Source organism: Charadrius vociferus, unplaced genomic scaffold (genome assembly GCF_000708025.1).
Source record: "Charadrius vociferus isolate BGI_N301 unplaced genomic scaffold, ASM70802v2 scaffold161, whole genome shotgun sequence".
Lineage (NCBI taxonomy): Eukaryota > Metazoa > Chordata > Aves > Charadriiformes > Charadriidae > Charadrius > Charadrius vociferus.
The window spans coordinates 4,178,283-4,205,919 of NW_009646928.1; the positions used below are offsets into that span (position 1 = coordinate 4,178,283).

General features: G+C 40.3%; 1 protein-coding gene across 1 annotated transcript in view; it reads right to left on the reverse strand.

Moving 5' to 3' along the window:
• Positions 1 to 27,637, reverse strand: part of CERS6 (ceramide synthase 6) — a 159,036-nt gene that overhangs the window by 42,462 nt on the left and 88,937 nt on the right. Inside the window, exon 4 of the mRNA XM_009894647.1 lies at positions 21,258 to 21,315. Within this exon, the coding sequence (XP_009892949.1) occupies positions 21,258 to 21,315 (58 nt within the window). The remainder of the gene's footprint in view (positions 1 to 21,257; positions 21,316 to 27,637) is intronic.

A 27,637-nucleotide genomic window follows, 5' to 3' on the forward strand; every position in this document is an offset into this window, starting at 1 on the left:
GTAGGGAAAAAAGGTAGTACAATAAAAAAACCTTCCATCTATAATCTGTTCCCTAGACAGCTGGCTTGTCTGAAAGGTAGTTTTGTGTGTATTTTATCACGGAGGCAATAGATGCCCCTGATAAAGTATTATTTTAAAATAACAAGGTAAATTTTCATTCATCATACAGTAATAAAAATAACCAAGAATACTCCTCTGTCATCCATATGTACCCAGCAGAACCCACTGAGTATAGGAAACACACAAAGGCCTCAGGCCACAGTTCTCAGAGATGGATGAGAGCTGTACATCTCACAAGCAAGTACTTTCCCATACTGTCAGCACGCCAGCCATCTGATGTGTATCAGACATGTCATGGGTGTAAGTGAATTCCACACACATTTTATAGAATCAGCTTGTGTCTGTAAATATAAGTATATATACATGTAGGTCACATAAATTTGTAAAACAACTGCTTTTGGGCAGCTAAAGTTACTTCCACAGTTTGTCTCACTGCCAGTTGCTGTTTCATCACCTGAGTCATTTTTCCTTGTACCCAGCACAACTAGAAACCAAATATGCAAGTTGCACCCACAAGCACTGGTGTTGCTTTGCCCTTGGAAGTGTGAGCCTACAGATAAATAAAAGATATGCAAAAAATGAATACAGCATTGCTAGCACTCATTTTTTCTTTTTGTAGTCCATAAACTTGAAACAAGTAACGTATTGAAGAAACACTTCCAGAAGTACATCACTAAGCCTCATGACAGCAAAACCCAGCTCTCCACAGAGCACCTTCTTCTCTACCAGCTGGAGTATTAGATAGAGCTGTTACACAACTGACTTACTCTTGACCACAGAGGCATATTGTAACTCTCAAAGGGGTTCCTTCCTAAATTCCCAGATAACTAAGAAAAATCTTCCAAATTTTCTAACAGACAAAGAAATACAATCTGTCTGCTGTTTTTATCAGAATACAGCATGTAAAAATCCAGGAACATCACGACAGAATCCGCACGTCTCACAAAAGCCTATTTGTGCTCAAAACCACATTTCAAACCAAAATGATACATCCTCAGTCCAAAAAAAGATTTGAAGTTGCTTTTGAAATTAGAAAACTTTTGACCCTGTAAAACAAAACCAACACAATACATAAATCCTGAGCATTCACTGTGTATGTGCTCACTACTCTGCAATCTCAAAAGACCAAGATTTTATCTGGCTTGGTTAATGCGCTTGGATACAGCTTTACATGATTTGTCTCTGACAGCTACAAGCAATATTAAGTGGAACAGAAATTAGCACTATTAATTAAAGTCGAGATAATACATACTTTTGGCAAAGTTCTACCCTCCTAATTTATTTTGGACTGATACAGGCAAGGATGTCTCATGGCATTTGTAACTCTACTTTCATCAAGCTAGAGCAGGTCCTTGCTCTTCACTGAAACAAGTGGTACAACTGAGGCCAGAAGATTTCCTTTTGATTAGCATTTACATAGCCCCCCAAAATGCTGTGTGCAGTTTTCTTGTACTCCTAGACCTAACATTCCCTGGCTGATACACATGTATGATGTAAGACATCATAGTCATATTCTTTGCCTCAACAGCAGCTGCATTCTCCCACCACAGGCAGAACACCATCTCCTGCTCTAGTGGACCGACACCTTGTCACATTCTGAGCTTTACAGCTTATCTACCTAAAAGTGCAATTGTAACAGCAGGGGAGGAGGAGGAGACTACAATCTTTCTGTTGACTGCAAAATATAGAAATATTTAACACTTTCCACCTCTTTTTTATTTTCCAGGAACTGAAAATCACAGGCTTTTAGTGACCAGCACCTTTTATAACATCATCAGAAGACAATTATTCCTAATTAACGGTTGTTTGGGGGTGTTAGGTTGTGGGGGTTTATTTTGCATTTGATCTTCCACATGCTTAAATTAAATAGAATCTCAATGTTCACTTTTTTCCCCAATTATGGCTAGGTGTTATAGCAATTTTTACTTTTTCAATATATTAATAAGCATTCCTCTTGCACATTGCTTAAATAAGCACTCGTTTAGAGGGGAATTACTTAAATTGCTTGCTTTCTTTTTCTTTCTGCAACACCTGCATCATCTTGGCATGGTATGCTGAATGGCTGCTGACATTAGAGGGAAAATCAGATTACCAGGCAGCATTACAAGCATCCTTCTGTAGTTTCCCATGCCAGGGGGTCTAAGTTCTAGTGTAAAAATGACTCCATCCGTTTCTGATAAAACCAAGAGATTTTTCAATAAATTAATCTCTTCGATGCAAATGTCACAGTGACCGTGGATTTCCTTCCCCGTCTTCTTACTTGACTCAATGGAGATCAGTGTAAGTGTAGACCACAACAGCTTTTCTCTCTTAAGGAGAATATATATCCACAAAAACATTTGATTCTGCATATAAGGTACAAACTAATGCACTTTTTCCCTCTTAAGTAAAGAAAAACGCCTTGGTCTTAATTGTTGTAAAACAAGTCACAGTTTTCCAAGTCACAGAAAGTGACCTTCCTTTTTTTCACAATTATCAATATTTTGCAGCATTTCTCTCTCCAGCAGAAAGAAAATGAAACTCTTCCTCATTTTCCTTCATTTTTTAGAAGAAGATTTATAAAGGAACAACCAGAACATTCTGAGTCAGCTTTTCAAAGTTTCTATCATCTTCCACTAAGTTTGCCTGGCCTCCAAGGACTTCAGATTTACAATGTCTTGGAAACTTTCTCTGATTATCTAGAAATATGGGGTTTTTTTGGTTATCCTCCAAAAAATTACCCTGGATACGGCAGGATCTGAACCATGCTAACATCATCCCTTGCTATTGTTGTATTTGTTTAGCTGCTACTTAAGCATTTCTCATACTAAAGACTCCCCAATTCAAAAAATACCTCAGACAGTTTCCTGTCTCCACTGGCCACCTGTGACATGCATTGAGGGCACCAGCTTAGCAGCAAACGATGCCCACAGCACTGGCTGGTATTGTTTATGGCAGGATGAACTGCAGAATAAACTTGACTCTCTGCAAGCACAAGTGTTTCATCACCTACACATCAAAATTAAGTATAGTTCCCTCTACCCACAATATCACTAAGTTCAGACAAAACACCATGCAGGGAATGAAGAGAAAACAGCAAAACAACAAAATGCATGGCTACTATTTTGCATCAACTTCTCTGTGTTCTTCCTTCCAGTGACCAGTGATTTGGTTTGGGATGAGGTTGCTTCTCACACCAGGAATAGCATTTTCATAAATTTTTCACAGACCCAAGCAGTCATTCATATTTCTTGGCACAGCTGACAACAGAAGTGAAGACAATGTGACACATTGCCAATGAACCTCCTGAGGTTCTCTTCTCGTATCTTGTGACTAAGCAAATTGTTACAAGTTTCTGCAGAACTGTTTTTTCCTCTAGAGCTTAGTGCTTTGTGTCTGCAGAAACAAGGTGTCAGAGGGGAAAATGCTTTTGCAACGAAGAGCGCTCAGCCTTTCCTCTCAGCAATCTGCACTGCTGATTTCCAAACATAATTAAAAATTATACTTCTACTCATCGGAAATTATAAAATACACGGAAGGCTGCATAAAAGGCCAAGATTAACAACAATCACTGGAAGATGCACTTGACATTTCAAATGCAACCATATGTGTGTGCACAAAAATATTTTTAGAAAAAAATTAATTCAAGTTTGGATTTATTTACATAAAATGATCTTCAGAAAGGCAGAGTAAGTTCCATGCACCATATACATTCACCTTTCCCTTAAAAAATATGATGTATAGAGACCTGCTGTTCATGCCTCGAGCTGATAAATGTGTAATTTCAACTTCCAAATGATGTGGAAAATGAAGATGGCAAAACGAACAGATAAACCTAGAGAAACTGGAAGGATCCTAATATTGAGGCTTCACGTGCTTTGAATAGAAGTTAAGAACACTCCAGCTGGAGAAGCTGGCGGCTTTAGCATCTCCTCCCCCTGCTCTGACCAGCCAGCCACCATCATTCCCCTTACCAGGCCCAGGCACCAAAATATTTGCTCTTATCTGTGTACCCTCTTCCTCTGACACTTGCCCTGCTAGTTGCTTTGTAGTAAGCAAAACATTTTAAAACTTTTGCCTTCACGTGTAATGGCAACATTTTCAAGGACTATTTTGATCACGAGCAAGTCGGGCAGCCAGTGGTGCTATGACAGTTTAGAGCAGCTGAAGGTCTATATAAATATTGTAGAAACCAGGCTGAAGTTCTTACTCATTTGCGGGTAACAGGTTTCCCAGTGACACTACTCAATGTATCTTGTAGGCGCTCTATCTGCACAGTAATAAGAGTGCATAAAAAGCAGTGGATGCATTCAGCTGAACACTACAGATGCCTGATAACGTTTTTGTGAAGCAAAGCAGCTGTAAATCCATTAGCTTTACAGCTGCCTTGTATTTTTTGATCACAGAACCAGACCACATTGATTAGCCTAGAATGTGTATCTAAGAGGGTATTTATAAATTCATTTTATTAAAACAGACAACACGCAACTGTAGGTCTGGAATGCAGACCAATGCACACAACATGGGAAGCATACAGGAGGAGCTGGAAGCCACCGTGCTCCTAGAAAGCTACAACCTAGTTGCCATTATTGAAACTTGGTGGGACAAATCCCATGATTGGAGTGCAGCTATTGATGGCTACAGGCTGTTCAGAAGGGGCAGTCGAGGAAGGAGGGGAACCCTTAGCAAGTTTGCAAATGACACCAAGCTGCGTGGTGCAGTTGACACGCCTGAGGGACAGGATGCCATCCAGAGGGACACGGACAGGCTTGAGAAGTGGGCCCATGTGAACCTCACGAGGTTCAACAAGGCCAAGTGCAGGGTCCTGCATGTGGGTTGGGGCAACCCCCGCTATCAATACAGGCTGGGGGATGAAGGGATTGAGAGCAAACTTGCCAAGAACTTGGGAGTACTGGTGGATGAGAAGCTGGACATGAGCTGACAAGCTGTGCTCAGCCCAGAAGGCCAACTGTATCTTGAGCTGCATCCAAAGAACCATAGCCAGCAGGCTGAGGGAGGTGATTCTGCCCCTCTACTCGGCCCTGGTGAGACCCCACCTGGAGTACTGTGTCCAGGTCTGGAGCTCTCAGCACAGGAAAGACATGGACCTGTTGGAGTGGGTCCAGAGGAGGGCCACAAAAATGACCAGAAGGCTGGAGCACCTCTCCTATGAGGACAGGCTGAGAGAGTTGTGGCTGTTCAGCCTGGAGAAGAGAAGGCTCCGAGGAGACCTTATTGCAGCCTTCCAGTACCTAAAGGGGGCACACAGGAAAGATGGGGAGGGACTTTTTATCAGGGAGTATGGTGATAAGATGAGGGGTAATGGCTTTAAACTAAAAGAGGGTAGATTCAGACTACATATAAGGAAGAAATTGTTTACAATGAGGGCAGTGAAACACTGGAACAGGTTGCCCAGAGAGGTGGTAGATGCCCCCTCCTTGGAAACATTCAAGGTCAGGCTGGACGGGGCTTTGTGCAACCTGAACTAGTTGAAGATGTCCCTGCTTAGTGCAGGGGGAGATTGGACTAGATGACTTTTAAAGGTTCCTTCCAACCCAAACTATTCTGTGATTCTATGAATTAGTTTGTAAAGAGAGAGAGATGAGATTTACACTTGGCAAACCATACCTTGGTAGAAGGGTGACCTGTATAAAATTATACCTTGAAGAGAGCAGCAAAAATCCCATGAGAAAATTATTGAAAAAATAAATAGGGCAGCTCACCCCTGGTAGATCACTGCAGGGCTGCACGATTTCAGAGTGCTCCTCATTTTCCTCCAGGCTGCAGCTTCACAAAGCTACAGGGTTTCCAGTACTCTGATACTATGGTTACTCAAAGGCATACAGAAAGTGGTTAATTATTAAACTCATCATTACATATCTACTTTCTGTAATTATAGCTCCTATCTGTCACTGCTCTGCTGAACGAGTGCATCTGTCTGACTTTGGCCAGCCACTGATTTCCATGCCACGTGCTGATGGGAAGTGTTTACTACATCCTTCATTGTACTGCTGACACCGACTTTTGGAAATCCTCAGGGAGCTGCTTTCCTTTGCAGGATTCACCATGTGCCTTAAGGGCTTGCTTCAGTGACATACAACATGCTCCATCACTGCATGCAGCCCACAAAGGGAGACAGAGTCAATTTTTAATAATAACAAAACAGCAACTCCTTACTAAGTGCCAAGGTACAATTTCAGGCACAAAACCAGATGTTTAAGATTGTGGTATTTACGAACCTACAGTGCCTACTGGAAAAAAGTTGTATAGATAAAAACCAAACAAAAACCCCCTTCACCTTACGCTTCTCCAGCTGCTGTGTTTTGCTGTACCTTTGTACAGGAACATCGCAGCAAGGTCTCAAATCATCACTAAGTCTGAAAATTACAAAGTTATTGCAACTGCAGAGTTTTAAATAGGAAATACAATATTTCTCTAGTTCACAGGGCCAAGATTAATCCCCAGAAAGACAAGAGTGTGTTTGAATCACATGGTGCCATTACAGGCAGCTGGTGAGGAAGCTTTCCGGCAGTCAACTCCTCACTCAGTGCTGCCCTAAATCCTTGAAAGAGGAGCTGACTGCTTCTAAACACAGAGACGCTATGAAGTCCCACCTGATGACCAAGGGAGCATAGCTCCTTCCAGACAGGTTGCTGGAACAGGTGGGCCAAAAGCACCCCGTCTCCAGCCACACCATTGCGATGGTCACTAGATAGGGATCCTTTTCTAAGCACTTCAGGCACTGGGCACAGCTAAAACAAGGCACAAGCCTAAGCAACAACGAGTAAGGACAGACTAAAGCAGGCTCTTCCCCTCCCACTCCTGCAACCATTGCATTTTGCTGAGGTTAGCGCATATATACTGCATCAGGGCAATTCACCCATGGGCTGCAAATGTCTTTTACTACTGGACTACTTCTTGGTGCCACAAGTACCAAGTACTGCCTGGAAAAAGCCCAGTGAGAAAATCTCTCTCACATTGTATTTTCCTTTAACAGAATGACAGTAGGGGGAAATGTTAATTAATTTTAATATAAAAAACAGACGTTACAAGGAATTCTTTCCTGCTCAGTTCTGAGCCAGTGGCCACGATAACGTTTACTTCACTAGAGCAAAGGAAGACAGCCAAAATAATTTCCTAAACACTTAAAAATGTCTAAGCCTAAGTAAAATTTTACGTCCATTTCCTCTTGGATTTTTACCTTCCCCTCCAGCTAAGGAAGTGCACAGAAACAAACCTTTTGTTGTTTCCATTTGTAATTCTCCTGGTGGATCCATTCAGACATAAAAGGGTGTTTTTCTGCAATTGATGTATTAAAACAACTAGCAATAAGAATGGCTGGTAGAGATGAGAGCAGAGCATCTATGCTTATGTTTTATAACTGCTAAATTTGTATAAATTTTTAGTACAAAACTATAAACAATAAATTTCAGGCACAGCAAAAACCTAGAGTAACTGGGCAAGAGGAGAGAGTTTGCTCTCCCTCAGCTTCTTTAGTCTACAAATCTTGGAGACAGGACAGGACAACAACAGATGACCCCAAAACCCCTGGTGAAATTCCTTAAGTCACATGTGAGATAACAGCAGTTAAAAAACAGAAGCAAAACTCTGAATTAGATTTGAATATAAAGCAGTATTTCCTCATGCTTCTGTCATTGTTCAATAGCCAGTAGCCAAAACCATCAATAAGCAGGAGAAATGAGAAAGCTCTGAGAGGTGTAATGGGGTAACACTGGAAAGGAATATAATATGAATAAAAAAGCTCACCAATAATATATTTATTTAACTGGCAAGCTTCTTTTCCCTACTAATTTAAGGGTAAAGTGAAGCAGCTTTATGACTCAAAGCCCTTACAATGTAAAAATAGGTATTGTTCTAAAGGTTATGCTAGCTTAAATGAGGATACACCTATCCTGCTGCAAGTCACTGCCTCAATAGAGAGTTCAACTTAATAACGGCAACTCAAAGGACCAGTTAGGTTATTAATAAACTGCTCTTATATCCAAATGTGTACTTCTTGCTCAGGTTTAATTAGCTGTGGAAATTAGGACTGCTTCATTCATCTGAAGAGCAAAACACTAAAGCTTCTGGCAATAGAGGATAGCTGTGCTAAATACTTTGCTACAAGTATGAATGAGCCACCTTAGTTTCCAGATGAATTAAAACTATTTCTGTCATAAAATTGCCCAAGTAAAACACTTTGGGAAGTATTTTCTCTCGATCTGCCATTTTTACGTATAGGGCACTGAAAAATCAGCATCTTTCAGAAAGCTGGGCTGCCAAGAAGATTAATACTGGGCTGAAGTCAAAATTGGCAACCAGTTCACAGGGGGACACAAGGTCTGGCAGCCTCTCTTGCACTGGCCAGAACAGTGTAATGCACAAGTAGTAAAGATGCCGTGTATGACTCAGTACCAGCTTAACTCCAAATTGCTGATTACAGAACGTTTACTTACTACTCTGATGTTATTAAATACCCCCAGCTGGATTCCAAGCAGATAAAGTGAAATTCAATTCTAGATAGATTTTTTAAATTCATGTGTTGCTTTTCCTCCCCATGCTTATGCCAAATTTGTCCCCATTGTCTTCATTTGAATGTCCCGTTGCCATCAGTGTCATATTACTGAATTAGGAATATCATTGATATTCTCCTTTAGCTTGTTTCTTTCATAAACCTTCTGTTTCCTTTCAGCCACAAATGAATTCTGCCAGCCAGCTTAGCTTTGTCCTCTTTTGCCTGATTCAGTTATTATCTTCACTTCAAACAGCTTACACAATAAATTATTTCCTATGCTGACTGGCCTTCTCTCACAAACCCTCATTGTCCAAAATGCATTCATTTTCCTTGTTGATGTACACTGAATTGTTGGAGTCATTTAAAATTAAGTTTCTCCACTGACTTTGATCTTTCTAACAGCATGAGTCATGATTTATATCTCAGACATCCAAAGCACTCTATTAATCTCTCCTAAATGCCCTCAACAATTTTTATGCCCTTTTTGAAGAGATAACTGAAACAAATTCCTTTTCCATCAGATGGGATCTAACTTTGGTCTTACTGGAAACCTTTTCCACTCATGATGCTAATTTAAAAATGTAATATGGCATTTCCCCTTTTTCACAACAGCATCCTTTGGGAGACTCTGGCACAAGTGCTCTTTCCTGCTCACACAGTGAATTAGAAATTGTTTTATTTAGCACCTAATGCTCAGTCCTACTTTCATGGGAAGCAATAAGAGTATGATTGGGTTTTAACATCCAAAATTATTTTAGCTTAACAATTTTCATCACTTATAGACACTCATCATTTTTTTTTAATTTAAAAAAAAAAAAGTAATCAAGAAAAACAGAGTCCGAATCAATTTTACAGCAAGTACAACCTGCCAAAGGCAGGCTTCATTTCCTCCCTGAGTGGCATACGTATCACATTATCCCTCTGTTAATAGCACAGTAAAATATCAAATATCAGCATCGTGTTAAAAGGGCTCCAAAGCGGCCTCTGACATTCTTCATTTAAATCAGAGTATTTATCCAGTATCGGACAGATAAGCTCACTGAACAAAAGTAATTACAAGGTTTCAGTAATAGATAATATGACAAACTTTCAGCTGTAACACAGGAAGGAAATATCACAACAGACACAGACTAGAAAAAATGCCCAACTGAATGCCTGCTTCAAATAATTTGAGAATGAAGGAGACAGAGGGCAGCAGCAAGGGTTCTGGAGGCAAACCTTCCACTTCTAGCTCTGGCCACATTGTTGTTCTGGTTTAAACCAAGGTGGTAGATATTTCAAAAACTCATTATTGGGTATCTCAGCGTTAAACCCAGAAAAATTTAGCCTGCTTTAACTAGTTTCATTCTAAGAATCAGAAGGTCAGATGTACTCCAAACAGCAGTGTGAATACTTCCAAGATGCTGTGTTGCTCATATTATTATGTTCTGCAAAATATCCAGAAGCATTAGTTTCATGCAAAAGTAGATGCAGCAGATACGGCAGGAGGAGATGGCAATGATAAATGAAATACTGACCATGCTGATGCAGCTCATTTTTTTCTGCTCCAAATGACTTAAGTAACACACAATGCAAATAGTTCTCCAATCGCTGAGAAACTTTTACAACAGAATCAAGTCTGTTCTACTGCTAGAAAGACCGAAAACTGTCTAGGGCATTGGACATTTTCAATACAGCAATTTATTTTTCGGTTTGGCAGTTGCTAGGTTTTGAAGCACATTTTTTTACATACAGTTTAGATCTACCAAAATTGATTCCTATCCATGATGGATCTTTATAGTGACGTTAATGCAAAAAGTTAAAAAAGCCACAGCTACCAATTGCTGCCTTGGGGAAGTCTATTATAGGTGATCTTTGGTGCAGGATAGCTTCCAGCAGGAAGAGTTGTCAGTACTTTAAGCATAAATGATGTCCTCTGATGATTCCCATACAATATTGACGAAAAATAAATTTATTCTTTATTTCTAATGACAGTAGTTGTCAAGAGTGCCCATGAAGGATGTTCTCTATGCACTGCAAAACACTTGTGTGAAGAATTTGAAACTATTAATTTCTGCAAACATTTTTTGTTATTGTCTCCACAACAATATCATTAATATTCAAACTAAACCCCCATTTAAACTGCAGCAAAAACTTTGTTTTGAAATTATGAAACAGCAATTTCACAATCCTGAGCCAAACGAAAATCCCGAAGTCAAGTCCAAGTAAACACACTTGACACCTCTGTACCTGTTGGTTTCAGAAATCGCGTGTTGCTCATGAATCAGTAGCAAGGGATCAGTCCTGCTGGTGCGGAGGGAAGACCTTATACAGGAATCCTGTGAGACTGATCTCAAAGTCTAAGGACTTTTACTCAACCGGACTATCATACTTGTAAAACACAGGTCTTTTAGGAAGCACAGCATCAGCACTACATCCTGGTTGGTTATACTTATATATGCTATAAGAATATATACTTATATTTATTATCTGAAACCTAATTTGCAACAACGCATGAGCCCCAGAGCAGAACATTTACAGCCCAGTGACTGCAGAATTAATTTCAAACAGGGTAATTTTAAAAAATATTTCCCATTTATTTCTTCATTTCTCAATCTAACGCCAACTAAAGGAGTAACATAAACTTGTTTGAAAGCACAGTGAGGGATCTTCTCTATTAGCAGGTTCATTCTACTGCAGACCTTGCAGTATCATGACTTAGTGTGCACAGTAAGCACAAATATGGCACAGCTTCCCAAGTAAGTAAAGCAGTTAAAATGTCAACTTTGAAACTTGTCATCAAGCTAGAAAGAATCCTTTTCAACAATACCTATACAGAATCAGTGACACTAGAAGAAAACCATTCATGGTCGTGCTCCACACGAATATCTGAACAGCTCTTTGCAGATGCAGTCACCTTTGCTACAACACAACTGCTCTCATGAAATTGGCAGGATGACTTCAGAAGCATTCTTAAAAATCACAGTTCAATAAAACACTGCAACCAGCACGAGGCTTCTGAAAAGGCTACCATGTGTACCTCCCGTTGCGTGACTACAGTGAAGAGTCTCTGGACAACTGAGAAAGACCAGTTGGCTCCAAAGCAGCTGCACCCTGGCTTGCTTCCCCAGCACCTTCAGAGCCAATCGATCACAATCCTGGTTGCTCTCTGTCTTACTGAGCCACCAGGTGACAGGGCATGGTATCAGTAAGGGAGCCAGAAGCACCCTGTTCTCGCTAGCACTTTGGAAATTGCCATGTACAAAGATAAAACTCCATATTTATTCTCTTCATATTTTAGAGAACTAACAGGAACAAATAACCTCCAGAAAGGTTAAAGACCCTTATGCACGTCTGATGAACCACGATTGACCCTGAGAGCTAAATCAAGGTCATTGCTATCTGTTTCTTTTGGAAAACATGTTGATACTGGAAAAATGATCATGGTAAAAAGCCGGCAACAAGACGGGAATGAAACAAGGCAGCCTTTCCGTAGTCCACAGGAACACATCAAACCTGCAGAGTTACAGGATTCCCAAATCCACTCCTCAAAATAATAAAGTTAGTTTAAGAAGTGGGGAGAAGCAGTGTAGTGATCTGAAAACAACAACAACAAAAAAGAAAATATAAAAGTAGAAAAGGTAGCTGAGGCGCATATGGGAAATGAAAGATTATATAGAATTATATAAAATTTACTTTCTCCCCAGAATGGTCCTGCAACTTCCAGTGCTAACAAGCCCAAACAGAAGAACTGACCATGGGGAAATAGGCTGCTATGAAAAACCAGCCTTTCCAAGAGAACTGCAAGGACAAAGCCAACTCCTCCTCCCAACTACTCATCTTCAGATAATCCGTGAGATTTCCATGGCCAGTCCTGAGAAAAACCCAAAACCAAAGGTTGTACAGCAGGTAGAAAACTACCAGTGATATCACTCATGTTGGACTTCCCGAGGTCAGGTCATTCTTTGCAAGGCTACACAGACTAGGTCAGGAAGAGAGAGAAACAAACAAGTAAACAACCAAACCTGTACCCTCTACTGCTCCACGGAGATACAACTTAGCTCCTAGGGGAACAACTAAGAAAAAACAGCACCACCGCCAAAAAAACCTCACATACAGCTGTGAAGTTTTTATTAGCCAAAACAATTTGTGACTGAATTAAGCTGCTTTATTGATTCATTGTAGGGATGTGTTTTTAATGTATGCTGAACATCCCACTAACCTGCTGAGACACTACATGGCTGAGAAAGAAACAGGTGATCAGAGTACAGTGAAATATGTCTTTCATAATAGAAAAAACATATACTTGCTCTTTAAAATAGTAAAAGTGACAGAATTCAACCTTAATTTTCCAACACTGGAGATAACTCTGGGATGATACTGGCAGTGTCTGGTTTTCATCCCTGTGTCTTTTAAGAAAAGTTTCTATTTAAAGGAAAGAAGATTAAATGGTATAATTGTAGACAGAAGTGCTGTAGTGATTTTACACTAATGGTAACTCCTCACTTTTCTGGGAGCATCTGAGCTATACTACTACTTTGGCCAAAAGTAAGAGTCCACCACCTCTTGGAGGTCCTTCAAAAAATCTTACCACAACTAACCAGAGCAAACAGAGTGACAGCAGTTGCATTTTATTAGGTCCCGAAGCTGACTAAAATAAGCCACAATCAATTTACCAGCTTAGTGACCAGAAAGTTAGAGACACATTTCCTTAAAGAAGGAAGTATATGCTAGTGTTTCCAAAATTTTTATTTAACAGCTAAAAGAAATGGAAATGTATTTGATGACATCTGAACATATGATCACATCCAGAACAGACCTCGGGTTGTCTTGAAGAAAACTGAAGACAAAGTATCAGTGACAGAATAGATCCAAGGCACAGCATACAGCGAAGCTATTAAATAGTTTAATACTAAAACAGCTGCAAAAGCGATAGCAAGATAAATAGCACAAAAATTCCAAAACCAGAATGGCAAATGAGACATCACTGCAGGTAAACGTCCCATTGTACCTGCGTCCCAGTCTTATTTCCCACAGAGATATAAACTCACAGTCTTTATCACAGAGATGCCTCTTTCCCCAAATACAACAATTCTATGAAGCTGCTGTGTGTATCAACAACTATTTACTTCCTCTGAGGTTAACAATATCAATAATGAAGAAATACAGGTGAACTATAATACAGAAACTATGTCAGAAACCAGAAGCCACACCATGAAGTGATAAGTTCTTTTTCTGTATTTCAAATAGAGGTGGTTTGACTTTAAGCTCTAAAATTCTTGACTATAAGCAATCCAAAATGGCATTTACAAATGCTATGCTGCTCTCCCAGGGCTGTAACGTTTGCATGTATTGCTGTTGCTATCTTACTCCAAAGAGAGGCAAAGAACATGCCAAGTCCACTGAGCAGTGCAACGAAGCACCCTCGCCCACAGAAAAGCATTAGGAAGTCAGGTTCTCTCTAAGCGCACGTAGAAACTGTAGGCTGCTAGCAGAGCATCTCTTGCTGTCACAAAGTAATTGGCTAGCTCAGCGGCTAGTGCACACATGAGGATGAGTACTTAATTTTCTTCTTTTGAAACATCCTATGGTTTCAAGAAAGAGGAACTTTCCTGACAGCGGAACTAGAGCTCTACTTGTTAGGGTTTTTTTCTCCTCCATACGATACCGCTTTTTTTCTAACCGCCCACCATACATTCACATCACTTGAGTAGGTTTGTGGAGTCAAATTTACACTTCAATATGGCTTTAATGTTGTTTTGCAATCTATCTGCACCACTAGCAGTTGCAATTACATGGCAGACAGTTGTGGGGGGATGGCTCCTTAGGAAGGGAGATGCAGAACTGCCACTCAATCAGCTGCATACCTACAGAAGAGTGTTGCACCTGGCATTTTTTAAATACAGCCACAGCATCCTCATATCATCAGCCTTACTTCAACAGTAAATTTGAAAAAGAGCAAGTTAAAAGTTACTTGTTTTTCCAGGCAGATGGTCCTTTTCCCAGCAGGATACCTACATGCAACTTCAGGTTCCCAAGTCTCAATATAGATTTCACAAGACTCTACTGCAGGGAATTCATGCTCTTTCATGAGTTTGTCATTCTCATGGGCAACTAAAGGAAAGAAACTGAATGTGAAAACTCACCATATGTCACCTGGAAGCTTTGCTTCCAGATGTTTGTAAAAGGTTTTAATTCTACAGAATTATACAGATACTCCTTACCACCAAGGATCAGCAAGCAACAAGCCAATCCTGAATTCCTTGCTCTGTTTCTTTACCACCGAAGCTAATGCCAATTTTTCTATTTAATGGGAGCACAATCAGACCATTAACTGTTCATGACCCAAGCCACCATTGATTTAACTGCAAATATTACTGAAGAAAACAAAAATGTTATCTTGTCCCTATGTTAGCGATAAGCAGAGCAGTCAATTTAATGTCACTGGAACTTAATGTCTTGTTGGCATCAGTACTGGTGTGGTGCTCTGCATGGAAGCGTTTTGTAGACACACAAAGGAAACAAATGGTAGCAATGTGCTGAAAAATCTCAGCTGCAGTCAGAAAGGGGAAGAATTTGCATATATGTGATCAAAGTAGAAATATAAACAGTTAGTTATCTTTTATACTTCAAATCTTGGTGATTTATAAAGATACAAAGAATGCTGTAGCATATTTAATACCAGGGTAAAGGAGCATGCAGGATATTATGCCAACTCCTAGGAAGATCAAGAGCCATATCGTATTTTCCTAATCATACTCCACAGTCATGGTGGCATATGAGGCCAAATACCTCTGTGTAAGATTCAATGTCCTGACATCACAGATCAACTTGGACAGAGGTCTTCTAAGCCACTAATTAGCACTATCTCATAATGCGTTATCCATGAAAATGAAAATCTTTCCAACACTACGAGGGCTCTGGTACCACCCACACAAGAATGCTAGCTTCGTATCAGATTTCTTATCATTGTCTTTACTCTTGATTACTGCTAGCTTAAAATTCTGTATTTGCTCTTTTGTTAAGATCTACATTTAAGATCACCTACTCTAAGCATTTATCTTCTATATCTTGTATATATATATATCTAAATACCCCATGGAACAAAATAAAATCACCTTTTTCACCACTTAATTTAAAATCAAGAATCATGGAAATGGGTTAAAGAAGTAAAACTAGAAGCAAAGCCAACATTGGTTTCATGCATATAAATTACAAGAAAAGTGTGACATAGGAAAATTAAATAAAAATGAAAATCAAAGTAAATATTTACTCTGGGGAGAGTCTGCAGGTGTTCTAAATGAAATACAAAGCTATTTTAATTTGTGCTTCACTTCAAATGGAGCACTGAAGCACTTCCATGAAAGGACTGGCTTTGGTCCGTAATGCCAAAATGTAGCAAGGTTTGACCTAACATCTCTTTCAGAAGCTTGAAAACTAAGATGGGATGGTCATTTGTCATTTTGCCAAGGATGGGGACAATGAGGAGTGGATGGGAAGGTGAATGCTTTGCATTAAATGATTTTGTGGGCCAGTCACTCTTTAGCCCCAAATCACTTACATCTGCTGTGGAAAGCGGCTAGTAATGGAGTTGGCAGTGAATAGTGAAAGCAAGCTTCACCTTCTCTTTGAAAGTTGGTCTCTCAGTCTGTTTCCTCACATAGAAAAATATTCATCACCAAATCTGCCCTTGAAAATGGCAATATTTGAGGGGAGAAGCGAACTGACTTGAACTCTGACAAATTTACATTGATCTCCTCTTCTCACAAATGGAAGATAGATAAAGTCCCTCTCTCACCTCTCAGAAATGACAGAGGTGACTTCAAATCCTAATTACGATGACCTATTTCACCTCCTCAGTGCAATAGCCACCATGCTGTGAAGGAGGATGGAGCATCCTGCACTGCGAAGTCTGCAGGAGACAGGAGTTCAGCCTAGAGCAGAGTGTGCTCCTGATGGCAGGGCATGTCCTGAAACACACAGCGCTACAGGGTGGTGTGACAAATCCATCAATCTCCCAACTTCTGCTTTATACTCATTACCTAGAAAGTTAACAGTTTATTTTCATCAAATTGAATGTTCTGGTTTGGAAGAACAGACACAAACATACACTACGCTGCACTTCAACAATGAGAGACTCTTTGGGAAGCAGAAAGTCTAATCCCACTATTACACCACTTGTTAATATAAATAAGATAGCTGCAATTGAAAGCATTAAATTAGAGAAGAAGCAGAATTTTGTAAGGAATATTTTAAAAAGAAACCAATACCAAGGAAACAATTTCATCTTCGAGATGCTTTGACACTGAAATGTCATTAATCCCTTCACTAGTTACAGACAATGACAGCAAAACCCTTAATAAAATTAAACGTTGCAGCTTTGTAATGTTCATTTACTTATTTTGATTCAAAAGAGAGTACGGCTGAAGGCACACAAGAGCTGGGGCAGAGATGAATGTCTAGTATGATAATTAAATACTAATAATTCTATGGTAAAAATTTTACTGAAGTCTGTTGGTCTTTTATGCGTACATATTAACACACAGTTTGTATGTGATGCAAGTTTGGCTGAGTATCTGGAAGGCTGTGAGCTATTCCTCTGTGTGTGGTCCATTTGTGAGTAAGAAAGCAACTGCCTTGCCTTCTCCACTCTCTTACGAAAGACTTAATTCTCTCACTTCACTGTAACTCTTCAAATGGGCATGTACTTCCTTGATATTCCAAATGTTTATAAGATGTACCAATAACTGCAGGGTGGAGCTGTGGGAAAATCACCTCCTGACTGAGGAAGGCAGACACCAATGGTAGAAGCTGCACTGTTTCTAACAAACGACTGTTTCTTTAGGCCCAAGAAAAGGGAACCAATTAAAGCAGCTGGATATGGCATATGCCATCAACTGCACGTTAAAAGAAAGAAGTTTATTCATATGTTGTCACTTGATGAAGGACATGTTACCACAACAAAGGCAGAGTTGATAACATATGCCCATTTGAGTCACGAGGCATGGAGGACAAGACCAGTGCAAACTCCATAACAGTCTCCTGCCTTGAGAGTTCAGCAGTGGAGGTGGCAGGAGGTGGGGAAGAGTGCTGTGAAGCAGCTATTGTATGATCCAGAGGCTGTGGAGAGCAGATGTCAGTATGGACAGAGGGAGAGAGAAGGGTGGAAGCTCAAGTTTTTGTGCATTTCACATTGCTAAAACCCATTATATACAACATCAGAACCTGATCATGATACCATGGCCTGCATCAAACAGCCACATGCAGGACACCCTAAAGCCAATCCTCTGCCTTCCCAACTTAAAGGATTTTCCTGAGTTCATGGTGAACTGTACTCAGCAAAATGGTCCAATCTAAGTGTCCTGCTGACACCACTAAGACAAAAACTTATTTAAAACATATAGGTTGATAGGTTCTGTTGCTAAAGAGAACCTATCTTATGCTAAAGAGCAAAATTTGATGACAAAGCCTTGTCAGACATTTTTTCCCGGTGAATTGAGATTTTCTTGAAAATACTGTTTAACAAAAGTAAGACTTTTTAAATTTATTTATGACTTAACAGCATATATCGGTCACTGGAAAAAGGCAAAATCCAAGAGAACAGTTTGATGAAGAGACACAGCTTGCAGTAAGTAGCAAGTTTTTAAACCTCCAGCAACCTACTTGGCAATTATAGCATGGCAAAAGAATTGATACATCGTATCACATGCAGGTGTTACTACAAAGACTTACAGCTTGCTTTATTGGGTGCAGGAATTTCTTTTATCTAGATCAGCCATTAAATGCAGTAATGGGCAGTAATAAAGACAAGCTTGCCATGGCATATTAGAGAGAGCTAAGATTGCTCCGAATGACAGCTTTATTAGTTTTCATGTGCTTCTGTAGGGAAGTGAGAAGCAAAGGTCAAACCCCAGCCCTCTTCCTCCCTGTGAGACGCCATAGCTAGGCAAAGGTAAAACTTCAATGCAGTTTAGTTACTTCCATTCTATAAATAAACTATCGTCATCATGTGTCCCATGCTGACAGCGTCACACTTTCAGAACTAAAACACAGTTGATAACTCTGCTCACTAATTACTACTTATTATGCTTGGGCACATCTTCCCCAAAAGCCAGATAAGCTTGTCAGCTCTACAAAGCCACCACAGACCTAATGACGTTCTCTGCAAGAATGGTAGTTGGCCAGAGTATCCTGGTTAGATCTTCCACAGGCGGTTTGGTGGGACACAAGGAAACACAGACATCCAGTCTTCTGCTGATATAGCAGTGATGCAGTAATAGTGCTTTACTCGGCAAACAGGGAAGGTGACAGTAGAAAACAAAGTAGTGTTGTGGGCATTATGAAAAAGAAAGAATCCAAAAGCTGAAATTCATCTCTAGGCAAAGGGCCAGCACAAAGCAAAGGACCTCAAAACTAGCTCAAAGTGTTCCTTAAGTAATTGATGGGCTCTGTGCCAGCCTTGCAGGTAAAGATGAATTTCACCCCCAAACTAAGGAAGGAACATTTAAGAGAGCCAAATGCGAACAAAAAAAGAACCAACAGGTCAGCAACACATGCAGCAAAGCAAAGGAGTGGCAGGTTGCAAGGAGACTAGGTCAGGTTGGGAGGGAAGGGCAATAATACAGAAGTCAGAGTATATTTTTGCCTGGCAATTCAAGAGCCAATGAAGAAACTCTAAGAGAGGCAATGCGTTGGGCATAATGTTTTAGGGAGAGCAAGACACTGCTGACTATGAAAGCAACTTTCTCTCCAGACAAAACAGCTTTTTGAAGGAAAGGTCTTTCTATCAAATTTGTAAGACGATTTATTATGCTCAACTTCTTTCACTGGCTTCCTAAGGAAGCAATTATGTATTTCTTTGCAATTAGTGGATTTTATTCCTTGCAAAGCCAGATTTCCCCCCGAACTGGACACCCCCAGCAAAATCTCTGGTGTTTGATGAACAGCAAAAAGCCTGTACTTTCTTTTAGTTACACAATGTAACTAGGGAGATGGTGTAAATACAACTACAATCACAATCATAATTTTGTCAATTTACATATATTCCCATGTGAAAGACCCAAGTATACAAAGCAGAACACTGGAATAATGACTATAGCACAAAATGATGCAAGACATTTACAACACTGTGTGAAAATGAGTAATTAACAATACAAACATAATTACAAAATGAACAAGTTCTCGTTGTAAAAATTAAACACACTGGAAGTTAAAATTACAGCAAAATTACACAACCGATCCTTGTTAAGCTTGTTAAGCAAGCAACAGTACACCTTGTTCAAACAACCATGTGTGTCAGCCAGCCCTCCTCAAACTGCAGCGATATGATGAACTGGGAGGAAGACATCCTGCACTTTGCATGTCAACTCAGCCTTTAGAAACAGCTCACAATGGCTTGCAATGAAGCACACATTAACTGTATTCTTCTTAGTCTTTAGAAATGCTGGTATTCAGAATTTTTCCTAGAACACACACTTTCTTTGTGCTGAAAGATTTGCTTTATTAATCATAGGTATGCCTTCTAGTAGTGATTATGTGACACTAGCTAATGGTGATTTTTGTGGTATTTGTGGTGATCTGTAATAGAGTAGAGGAATTCAGAGGATAATGTCTCCGTCTCCTTGTGTATTACAGAATCCTATAAACCCATGGTCGCGATCTCTACACACCTGCAGGCCAAGTAACCTTCTATGGATTGTGAGAATTGCTTATTAAAAATATTGTCATATTTCATACCCCAGACATGGATGGGATCAAAGGCAGAAAACAGAATATCAGATCACGACCATACAACGTGTTAATGGATGAAGTACACACAAAGTTTAAGTGTTCAAGGAGGCAGGGAGAGGTAGCACATTACACACTGCTCTGGTCCATGTGGAAGGCTGGTGCACACACTTCCTCTGAGGCTGACTATCGCTAAACAACTGGGAACAGCTCTGATGCCCCCTCTCCACACAGGCACATCAGCAGTCCTGCTAGCACCAAGTTCCTTGGCACCTGGGACAGCCTCTAGAATTCTCATGTCAAATTTTTGCCCATAACGAAGACAGTAAGATTACATTAACGTGCTGAGACCACACAGTCCCATAATTTCACCTCTCAGAATTACACAAATATGGCCTGACTTGCACAAAAGCTCTGAGAACCAGTCATATCGTAAAACGAATTTGCACCATAAATCTGTATTACTGCCTATGGCAGCGTTAATAGACCTATGCCAAGGCATTTAGGAGATATCAATACCTTTCTCTGCTTAAATCACCTGAAACACAGCATTGATGGAAAACTCCATGGAAACTTTTTCCCACAGTACATCAGACAAAGAACAGGCAAAAAGTACCATTTTATAAAACACCAACGGATTTTGTTTGTTAATAAAATGCAACCTCTGCCAGAGGCATTTAAATAAGGATGATGCAGAAAATTAGATGAATACTTTGGTAAGCCTTACTGCTAGCTTAATGCCTATAATGAAAAGTAATAAAGTGAACTAGGCATGTTGCTATACCGATTTATTTATTTTTTACCCCATTAAATATTGATGAGATCTTATATTCCTTACCAATGCCAGTAGCAACTCATTTTATGAATGCAAATTAAATTTTAATTTTTATTCTTTGTGAACATAAGTTTTATGCCCGTGCTTTATATTATACCTATATGAGACTTCACACAGATCTGCAAGATGTTGTTATGAAAGCATAATAATGTAAGTGCCTACCTTTTTCAGGAACCGTACTCCATAGGTAAATATATAAAGGTAAAATGTAAATCTCCACCTGCAAAAGGTAGAAGAGATTAACTCTAGGATATCAGGTTTACATACTTTACAGTTCAACACATGATTTCTTATAGCACTGCCAAACCACCACACCCTGGTCACATTAACAGAATTCGGAGCAAAGTTGTGGACTGGTTTTCTGCACCTTTTGTTATCAAGCATTGTACTCATCTGCCTGATTTTCTTGGCCTCCCATTAGCCCTCTGAAAATACTGGCTAATTTCACCTAAACATGACATGAAAAAAGAAATTTTCAAGGATAATCAAGTTTTTAAAAGTTTCCTGAAAAATAACAGGACAGTGGAGGACAGAGGACAATTTGCATGACTATTGCAGGGAAGTTCACTCTTATTAGACACCAGGACAATGATAATAAGAAATTTTATTAAGCCTTCAACAGGTGACCTTAGAGTGGTGCACATCACATACAGTCTTTAGTAATAAAAAGCATCACCCACAATGAGCTGGTATTTCACTTTGCAGATTCCAGCACTTCATGTTTGGTTTTAGGGAGTGCATTTGTGTCAGATAGGTATACTGGATACATATCCACAATTTGCATCCACTTCCAAAGAGTTTCCTTGATAAAGATGATTCGACATTTTCTCAAGTACACATGAAATAATTGCTGGGCTTCTAGTTTTTCTTTTCAGATAGAGGCAAACTAGAAGCTTGGAACAAGATGCCACGGACAGTAAGAGAAAAACCAGCAGGAGATTCAATACGAAAACATCCTCTCCTCTACATCTTTCTCCCTTCCCCAATAAAAGACGACATACAGAGTGTCTTCCTATCTTTTGTGGCCATTATTGGCTTAGGAAAGAAGCATCAATGGAAGTATAAATAAATAAAATCAAAACCTTATGCAGTGTAAATTCCTAGAGGAATTCCTGGGTTCTTTTCCAAGGGTTGGAGTGACTACACAAACATGCCTGACATAAACACGAGTGAGGTACTATTCATAACGTTTATAACAGGATGAGATTTAGCTTCCTTAGTGTGAGGCAACACTGCAATGTGAATCATCTTCAATTACATATTTTACAGCACTTACCACTTTCCACTGGCAAAACTATTAGCTTTCGGTTAATTGGCATTGAAGCTTGTTCAGACATTACTGGAACGGTTTCAAAACTGAAAATGCTCCTATGTAAAAGAAGGTTAATCCAAACCTTCCTCTTCGAAGCTACTTTTACAAGCATTTAGAAAGAAGTTGTGTCATACATAAATAACCCTCTGACAAGTTGAGTACAGGAGAGTGTAAGAACATCAATGAGATTTAAAGTGTGATACTTCAGCTGAACAGAAACTCTTTCTTATCCTGTAGCCTCCACGGCACTGCAGAGATTAATTTATTCCATTGATGATACAAATACTAATCCCTTCAAGGGTTCAGTCACACTAGCAACATAGCTCGCAGCTTTCATGCTGGCAGTTCCCTCAAGATACTGCAGTAAGAGAGAGCACTCAGAGGCAAAACATTAGTTGTGCTGGTAGAAACCTTCAGTTCACACGTATGGAAGAAACAGCAAGGAGAGCAATATGAAGGAAGCTTTTATTTGGGTAAAACTTTTCTTACTAGGTTGGTCCCACAGCTAGGAAACCTGCCATTTAACTTCAAGGTTACATACCACAGCTAGTGGAAGTTTGAAGGCTGTCACTGAAAATAAAAATATTAGGAGTGAAAAATTGTCTAACCTAATCTCACTGCTGAACACTTCCAGTGCCCTTCTTTCACTCCTAGATCTGAACAGTTCTGATAAATTGCTCACAAAGAGTTTTCTTGTTTTAAAAATCCCCTCAATATCACCTTTATTTCACATTTCTCCAAGCAAACTTCATAACATATTTGAGGACATTTGTAGCTTGCTGTTGGGAGATGCAATATTCCAATGAGGAGTTCAAAGGCAGTCTAAAGAATTCGAAATAAGTTAATGGTTAAATTTTAGATGGTGAGTGTCAGGGATTTTCAAGTCTGCACAGATGTCTGAAAGACTCTGATTGCAGCATCTGCTGCAGCTATCAGCTCAAAGAAAATAAGAAGGTCCTTTCCTGAAACAAGCAAATTCAGAAACACCAATTTTTTCCCAATCTAACTTTCCACACACCAGCCACAGCACTGCCACTGCTGTAGATCTGTGCTAAAGCCATGGATTCCCCTAGAGGACAATTCCTGGAGCTTTGGAAAAACCTCAGAGCCAAAAGCCACAAGGTACTATTTGAGTCTGCCAAAGACAATCGACTTGCTCCAATTGTTCAAATGCTATAAAGGTGATACATGCATACAAGTATATGACAATATATCATAGAATGGTTTAGGTTGGAAGCGACCTTCAAGATCATCTAGTTCCAACCCCTCAGCCATGGGCAGGGACACCTTCCACCAGACAAGGTTGCTCAAAGCCTCATCCAACCTGGCCTTGAACACCTCTAGGAATGGGGCATCCACAACCTCTCGGAGCAATCTGTTCCAGTGTCTCACCATCCTCAGAGTGAAAAATTTCTTCCTAGTATTTAATCTAAACCTACCCTCTTCCAGATTGAAGCCATTTCCCCTCATCCTGTCACTACATGCCCTTGTAAAAAGTCCCTCCCCAGCTCTCCTGTTTGCCCCCTTCAGATACTTGAAGGCTGCTATAAGGGCTCCCCAGAGCCTTCTCTTCTCCAGGCTGAACAACCCCAACTCCCTCAGCCTGTCCTCATAGGAGAGGTGCTCCAGCCCTTGGATCATCCTCATGGCCCTTCTCTGGACACGCTCCAGCAGGTCCGTATCTTTCTTATGTTGGGGACTCCAGAGCTGGATGCAGTACTCCAGGTGTGGTCTCACCAGAGCCAAGTAGAGGGGCAGAATCACCTCCCTTGAAGGTGCATCCTTCTTTCTATGCAGTCCAGGATACAGTTGGCTTTCTGGGCTGTGTGCACATGTTGCCCGCTCTTGTTGAACTTTTTGTCGATGAACACCCCTAAGTCCTTCTCCTCAGGGCTGCTCTCAATCCATTCTCTGCCCAGTCCGTAGTCGTGTTTGGGATTGCCTCGACCCACGTGCAGGACCTTGCACTTGGCCTTGTACTTTGTGAGGTTCGCATGGGCCCACCTCTCTCTTTCCTCTTTTTCCTTAACCTGCCAAACAAGGCTTGTGTTTGGTCTGCTTGAGCTCAGGATGAGGGAGACCAAACCTGTTTACACATGACCCTTCTGACAAATCCTTCAGGTTGTGCTGGTGCTTATCAAGCCATTTGTTGTGTTTCAAATATGGATGTGACAAGCTGCAGCAAAGAGTCTAGCCAAAAGTGACTCTTCAGTAACAAAAAAGAAATTCTTTTCTAATGTAGTCTTAAAATGAATGCTTTAGAGCCTCTCAAGAGTGCAGCAACAGATCTGATTGCTCTTGTGCAACAGGTTGAGTGCATTCCTGATCCAGAGTACAGACAGCTTCTTAACCTCTTAACCCTTTTAACTTTGAGCTGCTAATAAAATTTTAAAGATGCTTCAGCATGATAGAGAACACTAAGAAGATGGAAAAGTTGAAGAGCCTCTGCAAACTAATCTGGCATACCCTGTCATGCCCAATTCAGCAAAAACTATTTAAATGCACACTTGAGCAAGCATTTTATTGATTTCATGTATATGTCTAACCAGGTTCCTTTCACCACACTGATTAATTTTGTCCTTAAAATTTCCCTCCAAATTTTTGCTCTGAAATGTGAAATTAAACTTCAGCTAATAAAAACAAATTATTCAAACAATGTTCAAGCAAAGGATGCCCCTACCACATATATATACACACACATTTTGCAGAGCCCACCACACGAGGTTTGTGCTCTGCGTCAGAAAGACAATGTCCTCTCCATGGACCTGCTCTCCTGCCGAGCAAGCTCAGCATGGCTGCACTCCCAGGAAAAGGGCCCCTTCTCCCAAGAATAAGGCTGAAGAGGCACAAGACCTCTCTGCTCCTGCAGTTTTCCCTTTCTTCCATTTCTTTTGTGGGAAGACTGGCCGGCTGGGCTGTGGACACAGGCACTCCCGCAGAGCCCCCAGCTTTGCAGCCCTCCCCTGGCAGCACACAGCCCTCCCCCACCCCAAACACATACCCCTTACAGCTCCGATGCCAAACCAGTGCCTGCCCCCCAGCAACAGTGTGCAAGGATACAGAGTTATCCAAGACACTTTCAACAAGCAAACGTGAAACTTAATAGACACAAAATGTTAAAATTAGAACAGACACTTTGCTTCCAGAATTGTAGCTGTTATTTACAAAGATGCTTTTGCTGCTCATTTGCTACAGTCAGGGCCACAAACAGCAATGTAAGAATGCCACACTTCAAAACAGTTAACATTAAAACCTCCCTCATACTTAGCAACTAGCCATGGGCTCACCACATTCCCTGCAGGCGAAGAAACTGGCTTTCTGGCTCTGAAAACTATTTTCAGAGAAATTGCAAACTCCTGAAGTTTTACCCATGGAAATTCACTTGAGTAAAATTTCAGATTTGCTGTCCTCAGTCACCTGCTGCTCGATGCCTGGCAGTGGCTGACAGGCCTCTGAGCTCAGGCTTTGGGCTGAAACCCAAACTGAGCCTAACGCAAACTCCACAGGTGCAGGCCTTGGTTCTGGAGAAGACAAGAAGGCTTGAACTGCTATCACGCAGCTTGTTCTCCCTTCATTTTAATCCCCACCATCTGACTCAACTGGGCGAGCACGTAGCTGGTTTATCGCCAGTAGCTGGTTTATCGCCATCGTTAGCTGAGACTGAAAGCTATTTTTGCTCCAATGATTTCCTGTGCCTGTGAATAGTATGCTCACTGTGACAGTGCTCAAAGGAGCATTTCTGAGGCTGAGCTTAAACAACACTGAATGTTTATTTCTTTTAAGCAGGAAGCATTGCTAAGTTCCCCATGTGCCCACTGTGACTTAAAGTAGTCCATGTTTTATCCTCACATTGCATTTTTCGGCTCCCCTAAACACAGCACCAGAGCCTTCAACTTTCTGATTCGCTCAAGGGGACTTAATCCAATTAATGCTGCTCCTGACACAGCCAGAGGTACACATTCCTTCTAGATGGTTATGTCCAAGGGGAGATATTTAGAGGATGATTCCAAAACCAACGGACTCTGAACTTTTCGATCAACTTCTTAAAATTTGTGACATTGTCTACCGACCTATTACAGCTTCCATTTTAGGTTAGAAAAAAACCCTAGACAAATATCAAACAAACAGCAACCCTCCTCCTGTAAAACAACCAAAAAACCCCACAAAGATAATATTTTTTTTTAGGCAGTAAGCTATGTAAAAATACAAGATAATAAAAAAATAATGCTTAATCCATTCAAAACCTATGAGGACTAATAGCACCTTTAACAGTCTCACAAATCCCAACCTAAGACCATTTGTATTGTATCACAAGTGTTGAGCTCACAGTATTAAGACTTCAATCTTATAGTGTCTAAGTTGCACAAAACTGTGTTTTTATATCAGGCACATGACAATTCAGCTGTTGTTGTGTTTCACTCTGAGCGACCTGTTTGGATGTTTTGCCTTCCCTGCTCACACACAAGCAGTGAGCAGTGCTATCCCACAGAATTGCTAGGGAATTGTGGTACTCCACAGCCTGCGTCACTATCTAGAAGAGTAAAGCAACAAATTGCCACCTTCTTTTGAAACATTAGCTTTTTCAGGAATTCAGGAAGCACACAGTAGGAAGCATTGCTGGTATGCATGGACATAAGTTTTCACTTGCAAATTTTTAGAGAGATTTCTAAACAATTCTACTCAAAAATTCTCTAAATTTCTACTCAAAATTTGAATTTCACAATCTCCTTCACCTAATACAGGTCTTTTAAAATAAACTAAGAGCTTTATTAAATCCTACATCTCTATGTCCTTAGATCATGACAGACCTATACACTGAAAACCCAAACACAGAGCAGATCAGAAACACAATTAGCACATAGGACAACCCCATGGCATACCTTCAATGGGTTCAGAAAACAGACAGAAGTGCAATTCTGCTTCAAATGGTCTGTACCCTCCACTAAATCTTTACTTATCTTAATTCCTGATAACTAGTCTCATACAAAGCTGCAAGTGTGACACTATGTTTGATGGCAGTAGCCCCTCTGCTCCAATTTGCTGCCTCCCGAGTTTTCTCCAATGAGAATTTGCTGCATTTCTGCAAAGCCTGGCAGATGGAAGTGGATATATAGAGCGTTAATTAAAAATAAATATATAAAACAATGTTCTTGCCCTTTTTGGCATGGTACTGCTGTCAAGTTAGACTGGAACAACCATGCAAATGGTAAATAGCTCCTGCACTATGGTT